This window comes from Episyrphus balteatus, chromosome 4 (assembly GCF_945859705.1).
Source record: "Episyrphus balteatus chromosome 4, idEpiBalt1.1, whole genome shotgun sequence".
Taxonomy (NCBI): domain Eukaryota; kingdom Metazoa; phylum Arthropoda; class Insecta; order Diptera; family Syrphidae; genus Episyrphus; species Episyrphus balteatus.
The window spans coordinates 10,538,133-10,550,815 of NC_079137.1; the positions used below are offsets into that span (position 1 = coordinate 10,538,133).

Sequence of the window (12,683 nt, forward strand, 5' to 3'; positions counted from 1 at the left end):
AAAATATTTTGCTCAAAAAAATCTCGACTGAATTATTTTGATGTTTACTCAGATTCTAACTCATATAAATTACACGGGTCGGCAACGAAAATAGAGCTTGAACCAAACCATACTTTTCTAAAGGATTTGTATGTGCTGATTCCGAATCACTAACAAGTCAAAAACGCGTTTTTTGGGACTTCTGTCGTCGAATTACATCACCGTTAAATTTTTTATTGCAAAACTACTTATGCAATTTCAGAAGCTATATTTTATCGTCTTAAATATGTTTATTCTATCTAAAAGATATTTGAAATATAAATTTATTATATGTCAAAGTCTTAGTGATTAACGTAACTTATGTTTTTTTGAAGCAGATTTGAAGTAAACCCCAGTTTCTGACTACTGATTTGGATATGAAAAGAGCAAAATAATACGGAAAAATATATATTTTAGAATAAATATCAAATAGCATTTAATTCAAAAGTAATTTTTTTGAGACTTTATAGCGAAAGAAGTGATGAGTAGAGCTCAAAAACTAGACGTGATGGAATAAAACTGGCAACAGTTTTGAGTTTAGCACACTCAAGTTAATTAAAATCACCTAACAGAGTTCTTGCTCCCAATTTTTTTTTTGTTTTTTGCCGATCAGTGTGTTATTGATTGTGTAAATAGTGCTTAAATATTTGAAATTGGAAGTTATTGATTTGTTCTTTCATGTTTATATACCTATTGTATAAATAGGTTTTTTCATACAATGTCACACCTGTTACAAAAATATGTCAAACCCGTTTATTAATTTGAATTTGTTATAACAACAAAGTTTTTTATAAATTTTTCTTCAAATATAATATGCTTATTGAAAACGTTATAAAATCTTCTTTCATATTGAACACAATATCCTCGATTTTTCATTCAAAAATCTACAATATGACTTCTAAAAGTAATCAAAGCACACCCGTTACATATTGTCTTTAAAGTTTGTGACGTTGAAAGACAGGTTAGAAAAATGTAATTTTTAAAATATATTAACAACTAAATAAAGCTATTTAATACCTTATTTAGTGAATAGTACAAAAAAGAAGTTACTGCGTCACACCCGTTACAAAGGAAATACCCGCAATTAAACGGGCCAAATTATCGAGAAAACAATTTAACAAAAATAGTTGAAAATTTTTCCTTCAATTAAAAAAAAAATATTCGGGTTGTTCGGAATTCCATTGTCGCAGGATTCAACGCAGGATTTATAAATGCTTCAAAAAAAATCAAGTTTGGGTAGCGTTTCGGGAACTCTCGTAAATAAAAAGAAGAAAAGTGAATTAGAAACCTTTTATATGCACGAAAAACAACGGCATTGTGACATTTTCTCTAGCAGAGAGCATAAAAAGACAAAAGTACTAAATCGGCATCCAAGGCAACTTATCTTTTTAGTCTCTTTCTCTTAAAAATGCGATTTATCGTCTCCAATCAATTCAAAAACAGTTTTACTTGAAAACTGGGATTAAAAATTAGAAATCCTTTTTCTTAAGTTAATGCATTTATGCTATTCATAAAAACGAGTCTCAACCAAAAATTTCTATCAACCTGATAAATTGTTAAATTAACATGTTTAAATTTCCATCAGTGTACTTACTACCGACACAGAAAGAAATTATTGTAAATTTAAATGTGTCACAGGGACTTCGTTGACATCACGGTTGATATAAAAGGAATGAGGAAAAGGTCATTCTAGTATTATTTAATCACGTGTGATATGCATCCCTATTTTACGCCATCATATAAACGACATCATATGGTGCGGTGGGAAATTTACTGACAAATTAATCGACATTAAAAGTGTAAACGCACTGCACAGTGCACAGTAACCGTATAGTTACATACATTTATACAAGAGTCCTACTTTGTAGTCCTTGTTGTTGTTTTTTCTACAATTTCGCATGCAACAAGGTGTAAATTGTGTATATGTGGTATTTTGTTAAATAATATCCTTGTGGCTTCAAGCATATACACAATATGGTGGCATCCTTTGTATATCGTTTGGTTTGGTAGTCAAATCAATAACTGCAGGGTACCTATATATTTACTACAATTCATTTGAAGAATTGAGTTAATTTGACGTAACAACTTGTTAAAGCATTGCATTACTCTTGATACAACCTCACGAATTATGTAATTTTATCGTCTCTTCTTGCATTGAATTGTATTTGAATGTGAAAACGAGGTGATTTTATTCATATTTCCCACGACTATCGTCGTCTTGTGAAATGTCAATAAAACTGTTGCATACTTTTTGCCGATGCAACTTGAGATGTTAAATTTTATAACAAAGTCAGAAAAGAGAAGAAGTATATTTTGTAATTTTTAATAAAGAGTCGCACGTTGTTGCCGATGGCTATTGAGTTGAGATTCAAAGATGCAATTTCAATTTTGATAGAAAAATCAAATGAAGACGGGTTTGTTCAAGCATATCTCAGAAGATACTTTGTCAATTTGTGTGAAATATTTTTCATTAAGTTCTAAAATTTAAGGAAAATTTTATAGACACTGGTTTTTTAATGGGCTGTCCGCTAAATGTTCTCAGAAACCATCTTCAGGATATTAGTGAAATTTTGTTCTCTTGTTTTTTTTTTTTAATTTTTTTATGAGGGTGTCACTTGTCCCTAAGAAAAAACTTCTTTCTTCCTTTGGCATTCTTTTTTTATAAAATCAAATAAAAAGGAAGAAAAGGAGAGATAAAATAAAAATCAAATACATTCTTGGGAATAGGAATACCTGCGTAACGAACATCCCGTGATCAAATACAAAAACCAAAAAAAAAAATCGAATTGAATCGAACAAAAATTACTATTCAAGAACTAATTTACCTGAATCATACTGCTGGGTGAATCTATGGCATTATATTCATGGTATCCTCGTTGAGCTGTGCATACAAACCGACTAGCGCAAAGTAACGTTATGACCGGGCAGAGCAACGCTGTAGCTTTCATATTTCTGAAAAGGATACAAAAATAAAAAAAAAAAAAAAAATTGATAGAATATAGTGAACAAGATAATAGGTTATGGTCGTGATAATTGGGGTGATATGAAAGTTTTCATGCGAAGGGATTGATGATAGGATTTTATATGATGATGGTGAATCTGGGATAGTGTATCAGTTTTAATTAAAATTGACAATTTCGGTTGAATGCACTACTATGTGGCAATGTTGTGGTTTAATGGTCGTCATTGTAACGCGGGTATGTTCTATATACATCAAATTGGTTATTAGTTGGGGTTGATATAGTAATTGGTTAATATTGTGTTATTTTAATTTATTCATTAATATAATGTATATGTTATCAGACACACGAGCTTTGTTGATAATTGATTTTGAGGTTTTTCAGATAAATTAAAATTTTATCTAGTTACATAAAATTTATCTTTGAATAAAATTTAGTTAAACAAAAATATTAATTAAATTCAATTTATTTAGTTTTTAATTGAAAAATTTAAATATTTTTAAAATTAGATGATTGATTACTTCGACCTGTTGATGGTTGAACATTGTTTTTTTTTTTATATATGGGATTACAAATAGTGTTTTTTAATTAATAATAATAGATACTTCACAAAACAGGTCTCTCTTTTTACAGATAATTGTTAATTAAGATATTCAAAGTTTGTGTTTTTAAGCAAACACTTCATCATATCAATTGTTTTAAGGACTTTAGGCTTTTGACATTTTGATAAATTTGTTTGCATCGCAAATTCAAAATGACATAATAATTGTAGCACACATACTTAAAAAAAATACTAAGTATTCTTAAAACACTGTAAGTAAATTTAAAAATTTGCACAATTCATACAACTAAAAAAAGTACGCATTTTTTCGTTTTACAAAAGTATGTCTGAGGGTAAAATGGTGGACATTTTTATGCCTTTGACTTCTGATGTAAAAACCTAATTTGACTGTTCTTTAATGAAAGAGTAGTTTTGTTTTTGAACCTCGATAAAGCTGATGAAAATTCTAACTCTATCTTCAGTAAAGAAGCCTTGCTGACAACTATTTTAGTTTTCAGAAATGTACAATTTTTCTGAATTCTAAAATCAAATACTCGGGATTTTTGTGTAAAAATTTGCACAATTCATACAACTAAAAAAGTACGTATACGCCATACGATTTTTTTACAAAAGTATGTCAGAGAAAATTTAATCGAGTATTATATTTTTTTCGACTTTTCAGAAACAATTAATTGAATATGAAATTTTGTAATATTTCAGTTTTTTTTTACGAGAAATATTTTAGTCTTAATGGACTGAAGGAAAATAACAACCAAATTCTGGTGTTGTTTTTTTTTTTTTTAATTTAGCAAAGTGACACAATATTTTCTTTCCATCAAGATGGTTGTACGATTAGGCAACTTATGTTAATAGTAAAACCAATCACAAAGATATAATAAATTCAAAATCATATTTATGTTCCCCTCTATAATTGTGAATCACGCAAATGCTAATTTTTTTAATTCATATTTTCGCTCGCTTTAAAAAATATTCTACCTACTGATACTTTTTTCGATAAGATCAAATTAATTCAATTTGACAAACAAATTGTTTTATATCTCAATTAAGCTTTTTCGAATATATTAAATAGAAAACTAGAATGAAATGTCAATTAAAATAAGTTTTTTTTAAGTCTAACACTTGCAGTTTTAATGCAATATAGCTTTCTAAAAAAATCATTAAATATTTATAAAAACACTTTTTTGAAATAAACAAAACCAGATTATTTTCAATTCAAGAATACATTTATATTTAATGCACATCAAAATTAATGCTAATTTTAAACAAATCCAGTGTCAAGAGAAAAAAAAACAAACAATTTAGAGAGATCGGATAGGAATCACAGAACAAAAAGAAAACAAACACTTAGTAGATATGGATTTGCATTTGTTTACGTTTGGAATGGAATAAAATACACGTTAAAGTTGAACGTATATTTCCTCTTATTCTTAAAATTTTTTACAATTTGAAATTTGTTATATTCCAAAGATATTTGTGAATTGTAAGAAATTAGATATTATTATCTAAATCCTATTTTGTGCTCTGTCTGTTTATGAATCGATATAAAATAGCTATACCGAACATTTTAAAATTATATTTTTATCCTAAAACAAAGTTTATTTCTTAGTAATTCGGAACTGGATATGTAATGGGATTGAACTACAAATTATTATTAATTTATTTGATAAACGCAATATTTTGTTTAAGATTTAATGCTTAAAAAATATCTTCTATATTAAAACTGAAAAAAAATTCATCTTTAAAAATTGAAATAAATTGACTTTAAAAATTAAGAGGGTAAAAGTGGAAAAGTATGGGGATATTTTTATGCCTTTGACTTCTGATGTAAGAACCTAATTTGACTGTACTTTAATGAACGAGTAGTTTTGAACTGTTGAAAATTCTATCTCTATCTTCAGTAAAGAAGCTTTGCTGACAACTCTTTTAATTTTCAGAAATGTACAATTTTCACAGATTTTTAACATCAAATACTTGGGATTCTTGTAAAAAACTACAGGAAGAACATAAAATCGTGTTCGTCAATATTATATCGTCAGTATAATATTTCAGCAGCCTTTAGAAATATTTTCAAGTTTCGCAAAGTTTTACCACTCAAAACCTAAGACAATTTGATATCTCGTATCAAAATTAGAGATGCCGCGAACATTCGGCCACTATTCGGCATTCGGCCTATTTTTTTTGGTATTCGGTATTCGGCCGAATAGTTTAACTATTCGGCCGAATACCGAATACCAAATGGAGAAGAAAAAAGGTGATTTCTTAAACCAGCTATCTGACCTGAAGGAAGTTTTGAGCAAAATAATCTTTTACAAATTTATTATTTACGAAATTTTAATAAAATTAAAGTTTTTAAAATAAATATATCTCAAGTCTTTATATTGAAAATTCCTTATTAAAAAGTCGGTATATCTGCTTTTGGAAGTACGAGTATAATTGCGTTATGTCTTCTTTTGGAAGTAAAACTATTAAAAAATTCTTCTTTTGCAGGTAAAATCACGATTTTTTTTTAAATTTTTTGTAAATAAACCTTTATCAATATCAGTATTTTAGTTTATAACAAGAAACAAATATACATTTTTATAAATGAAATTGAATTAAAATGCGTTTCTGGATCGCACGTACTTGCTCTTGTAATTTGGAGTGTCTATTTTGGTTATTTGAATAGCTCTATACCTATTTAATTTTTTTAAATGATAAGAAATAATAGTCTAAATTTTGAAAAAAATTGGTACGAAATAAGCTAAAAAATAAGTCAATTTTCGCAAAAAACCACAAGCATTATCCAAATTTTCGAGAAAAACTAAAAACACAGATTCTTAATATTATTTACTAAAACCCTTAAGTACACAAAATTTAATTAAAATCGTTAGACTGTTTAGGTCCTAGCACGCTGTACAGATGGACGAACGGAACTAAGTGATGACGAAAACTACTTTTGTAACTCCTCCATCATCGTAATGAGGCATTTTATCATACGTCAAATTGATATTTTTTTTTACTGAAGAGGAATTATTGGAAAGAAAATTTTGCGTAGGCCATTTTGGAAAAAATATTTGGTGTTCAATAGGCTGTTTTGGAAATAAAGTCGTTTTTTGACATTGAATAACTATCTCTGTGTGCTGTTAAGAAAATTATTTTTGATTGAATCAGACGCGCGTTGAAAAGACCTAAAAAATGACATGCATATCTCATTTTCCAATTTTTTTCCGATAGCTGGAAATCAGCTCCTCAAATGTTGTCAACATATGAAATTTTGTAGTATGTGTTGACCACCACTTGTATGGGTCCGCCGTTCGATCTTGGCGAATAGTCCTCATATATAATTCGATTTTAGATGTCTACCTTTGCAGTACAAGGTAGTGTGTACAGACATTTATCTTAAAAGTAGTTCAGTTATTTATCGTTACAATACGATGTTGTTGGGAATTTTTTAAGCTACATCTATTCTTGAAACAAATTATAAAATTTTTGAAACTACCAACGTTTTTTTCTGAGTGTCCTTGGCCGAATATTCGGCGGCCGAATATTCGGTATTCGGCCGAGGAGCGTGGCTTTATATCGAATTAACGACATTATTATATCCATGGGACATTGGATCCAATTCATCCATCATCGATATTTCCTGAACATTTTTTCACCTACCTACAATAAATAATTATGTAAATTGCTTTTGGAAATATGTATAATAATAATAATTCCTCTTGTTCATTCTGAGATTAAATGCAATTACAACTGAATATTCAATACGATCAGAGATTATTTTCGTACATACTCAATTGAGTCTCGACGAGTCTCGGTTTATTTTCCTATGGAAGTGAAGTTGTTAAATATTTTATTTTATTTTTTTAACATTCAGTAGGTAGTGAAAAAATATTCTTTACCAAAGTACAAAAAAAAAAATAAGACACAAGGATTGAGTGCTCTGAGCTCCTGTGATCCCAAAGTGGTACATTCACCACTTCATCACGCTTCATAAAAACTTCCATTAATCCCTGCGTTATCCTTTGGGGATGTCCAAAAATGCATCAAATTCATTTATCGTTGTCTTGGTATTCGGTTCCTCATGGTGGCATAAATGGCGAAAGGATATATGATACCATTCAGTTTATTCGACAGGGGTGGATTTGGTATAGGGAAATGTTCTTTTAAGCTTACATGAGGGCCTCTTATTTTATCTTTAGAGGAAGCTTAAAATTGCTTCTATTGAACAAATCTTGATTTTTCTATATTTTAAAAACGCTTCAGCTTCAGATTCGTGGAGGCCCTAAGGCAATTGACTGTTTCACTTATGGACCAACCTTGACTTATTTTTCTACGTGGGTTTTTTGAAACGTACCAGAAAATGATAAAGTTCACACCGATCATCAATAAGAGAGAATGAGTTCTTACTTGCTTGCTAAAAAGGTTATAGAATGTTTTTGACACGAAAATAACGAACGCCCTTAGCACCGAAATATGCTCTTCATTTATTGCCCTTTCTTTGAGTAAAATAGCAAAATATAGTGAAGAAATTGTATATTTCATTCATGGAAATATCCATAATCATGGGACAGCTTAATGCACGTAGACGACTAAACATAACCATGTCCTGCCATCATCCTGCGTCGTCCATATCGTTTGTTTGTATGTATCGTGTTATTTTGGTGGACATTTTTATTCACTATCTTTCGCTTTTTATTAAGGATGTTTCTCTCAAATTGTTTCATTTAATAAATCAGACAAGTTCTTGATTAAATATTTAGAAGAAAAAACATTTTGCAAGTAAATTTGTCAGAATCAATTTCATGAGGTTTTTATAGTGTTGTGGATGAGAAGAAGCAAAAAAAAAAAGGTATGGGTATGGGCTTGGCTGGTTTTATATATATTATTCAGTTTTGTAGGGATGGGTAATGGTTATTAGGTGTAGTGTTGGATAAATTATTACTCTGTTGCTTGTAATAAAACAAAGAAAGAGATTTCCTTTGAGGAAATTAAAAGGTTAATTTGTATAAAATAAACTTTGTAGAATTTATACTTTTTTTTTTTGTTCTTTTTTTACAATGTTTGAAATTTTTAAGGTGTTTCTGGTTAGTTTGGCAAAGGCAAGGGAGAATTTTGTTTTATCGTTCGTGTTTTTGTTTTTAATTTTTTTTTTTCATTGAATTTTAAATGAAACAAAGTTGTGAATATTTTTGCAAAACAGAAAGTAAGTGATGATAAAAGGAACAACGAACAGCGATTACTGGAAATTGCTAGTCATAAAAACTTCAATAAATCTTCAGACTAGACATTCGGAAATTTTGATATTTATATAACAACTTTTATTTGGAAATTTTTGTTTCCAAAATTTAAAAACTAACAGACAGAATTACTTACAGGATATGATTACCATAAAAAGATACATCAGTTGAAACCTAAAAAAAAAAAATCATGTGTGCAATTCACACGTGAAACCTTAAAAAATCACTTTTCTTGAGAAAAAAATTACAATTAATTAAATTCTTACAATACGCAAAAAGTATAAAAATAATTTATTCATAACAATAATTTTTTTTTATTCTAACACAATTAAATTTTATATCATCTGACAGCTTATTATTTCACCTTTTATATGACGCTTCAATCATATTTCTACGATGCGTACAAAAAAAAGTAAGAATTTTTTAAAGCTAACCATGTCGAAATTTCAAACTGAGATTACGGTACTTCCTACAATGGTGGCTGGTCATCGGCAACAGATTTTCACAGTTGTTTTGAGGTATTTTTCATGTTTTTTCAATTTTTCAAAGATTGTGTAACTTGTAAACCACATACCGTTATGTGTGATATATCAAATGAAAGGTAATATTATCAGCATACGTATGAAAGTTAAATCAAATTTGTATGTGCTCTAGATCAAAAGATATAAAGTGTTTAAAAAAAAACATCTTTTCACCGTTATCTCAGGATTTTGAATATGAAATTAATTGAAATTTTGTACAATTATAGTTTATTTTACTACCTATCTACAGTTTTATTCATCTATCTATTAAAACAAAAAAGTTATAATCAATTGATTTTTCCTGTCGCTTTTTCGTTTCATCGTGTTTCAACGCACTACGATACTAAAGAAGTTTTCACTTCAAAAAATTAAATACTGAATTGTTTGGCGTATGGGTATTTTTTCCTGTTTTCATATTGAATGGATTATAAAGTTTCTACGGTTTTAAAGTAAATTCTATAACTAAAAGAGTTAATAAAAATCATTTTTTTTTAACTTTGAAATTTATGTATTTACAGTTTTTTATTCCAGTTGGGCTTCTTATTCGCTGCATAAAATATGAGTTTCGTTTAAAAAAATATTTTCGAGATATTTTAATAAAAGAAAAAAAATTTAAGATCTTAGAAAAAGCCCAAATAAGAACTCACTAATAGCCTTGAATTTAAGTTTATATTGTTCCAAAAAAAATCAATTTTTCGATTTTCAATTTGCTTTTTAAAAAATACATCTTACCTACTTTGTCACTTTTTTTTTGGAACTTTATTGTATCTATAACTTATAAATTAAAACAATACATTTCAACAAAACACAGTATCAAATTTTCTACATCTTTAAGTTCGAGTACTTTTTTAAATCTAAACTTGTATTTTTCCCATAAAGTAAAGTTTTAAAGTAAATTCTATAACTAAAAGAGTTAATAAAAATCTTTTTTTTTAACTTTGAAATTTATGTATTTACAGTTTTTTATTCCAGTTATTCGCTGTATAAAATATGAGTTTCGTTTAAAAAAATATTTTCGAGATATTTTAATAAAAGAAAAAAAAATTTAAGATCTTAGAAAAAGCCCAGATAAGAACTCACTAATAGCCTTGAATTTAAGTTTATATTGTTCCAAAAAAAAATCAATTTTTCGATTTTCAATTTGCTTTTTAAAAAATACATCTTACCTACTTTGTCACTTTTTTTTTGGAACTTAATTGTATCTATAACTTATACTTACTTTAACAATCAGAGCAACACAATGGTGTATATGTATAATTTTATTTTAAACAACTATTTGTTTTGTGATTTGTATACGTGCTCGCAAATCTGTTTCTCATTTCTTTACTGGCTTTAATTTTTTTATTAAAATGAAAAAAATCTGTTTTGTTTTTTGTTTCGAGAAAGTGCTATCATAAATATTTAACAAACCAAACATATTGCACAATAATTGCATTTTTTAGATTTAGAAATGATTTTAACCATACCATAAAATATGCAAAAAAGTTTGACTGAAAATGAGATATATGGCAATTTGTTTGTGAAATTGCATTAATTAATGCAATGATAAAAAGTGTCATTGGAATGTTTTTTTTTCAGTGAGTAAAAATTTGAAAGAAAAAATTGAGTAAACAGTGAAATTTAGGTGCAGATATAAGAGTATTTCATTAAACTAAAAAAAAAGTTGTATGGCGTATGAGTACTTTTTTTTTTACATAAATGTACAATTAAATTTGTGATTTTCTTTATTTTCTGACAAATAATCTAAATCATTTAGAAAAGTTAGATTAAGAGTAATATGTAGGAATTCTAAAGTTGCCAAATTTAATTTAATAGCAAAGAAAGAAAGAAACTGTAAATATTTTTTAAATCTCATTTTGTATTTACTATTCAAAATTAGGAAAACGTATGGCGGGCACTCAGTTTATAGGTATTAAAAATTTCAAAACCAAATCGTTGAAATCGTTTCAATGGTTCAAAAGAAAGTAAAAAATATACAAAATTGTTATATCCGCAGATTCCAAAATATTTTTTTTTTATTTCAAAATTACAAGCTTATCTGACGTAATAAGTTCACGCGATAATTATAATCGTTTTTGAGAGAAAAAAGCCTTATTCATATTATTTGTTTGACGGTTTGAATTGTATTTTAGAAAACCATACAAAAATTTTAACTATCAAATTTTAAAAATCACTTTTTACATTTTGTGTAATGTCGTGTCCGATACCGCAAAAGAGATTAACACCACAGAATTGCACAAGATAAAATGTGTTTTTTTATTTCAAATTATTTCCTAATCCAAAACTTTTATTACTCATTCAGTCAAAAAGACCATTTATTTTAACAGCAAATAAAAATCTATTCTTTAATAAACTCTAATATGACACAAAAAGATTACACTCTGTCTTCCTTACGACTACGATTGATATTTATGTTTTGTTGAAGTTGAATCTTTTATCCATTTCAAGGATTAGTCAATTTTCATACTCTCACTGTTTTCATCTAAAAGTTAGTAACAATAAAACAAAAATTTCCACAATATGACAGTATTATGAGTACGGGTAATTTATCAAATATATTTTCATAAGGAAAAAGTTTTCTCCACACAATTTAGTGTTATACTTCATTATTTTTCTTTTGTCTAGGAAATTAGGAAGGAAACATCTGCAGTTTGTCTTGTTGGAAATTTATTTGAATTTCAAATTAAAATTTCAAGATATTTTTAGCTCAACATTTAAATTAATTTTGAAAGTTTTACTAACAAATAAACATCGTTTATCAAAATCACTACGCACATGTCAAAAAAAACATTCTCCCCTTAACAGACCATAAAACAATAATAACAAATTGATTAAAATCTAATGTGGTTGAAATGTAATTTCATTGATGTAATATTTTATTAAACGATTTTAATTTCAATCAATATTGTTTTATTGATTTATGAAGTCCTATATTCCCAAAAGAAAACACACGAGGGCAAACTTTTAATAATAATAAATAAAATATTGTTTTCATAACAGATATTATCAAATTATTTTACTTATTTCTATGAAAGTCTCAACCACAAACATTGTTTTGTATCCTTTGAAGGATACTTTTTTTCGGTAATGGTAGATACTTCAAAGCTGTACGAAATCAATAAACAAAATTTAACCATTTTTTTCTGGAAAATAACTTTCTTTTATCTATTTAATATTTAATTTTGTGGTTTTGACCCTTTTAGGAAAGAAAAATATTTTTCAGTGTTTACAATCATTTGATTAAAACAAAAATTGAAAAATTTTTTTTAACATGATTACCACTATGTAGAAATTTGTACCAATGTTTTAAGGAAATTTTTAAGAATACTTAATTCAGAAATTCATGGCATGGTTAATGTTACGATTACACTGGTTTACAAGGGTTTTGTTGCCAAAACAAAAA

The 12,683-nt window shown here is 27.5% G+C and overlaps 1 protein-coding gene across 2 annotated transcripts in view; it reads right to left on the minus strand.

Moving 5' to 3' along the window:
* Window positions 1-12,683, minus strand: part of LOC129920174 (diuretic hormone 44) — a 53,819-nt gene that overhangs the window by 15,648 nt on the left and 25,488 nt on the right. For both annotated transcript variants that reach the window (XM_056001400.1, XM_056001399.1), the window contains exon 2: window positions 2,844-2,970. In XM_056001400.1, the coding sequence (XP_055857375.1) occupies window positions 2,844-2,966 (123 nt within the window). In that variant the 5' untranslated portion in view covers window positions 2,967-2,970. The remainder of the gene's footprint in view (window positions 1-2,843; window positions 2,971-12,683) is intronic.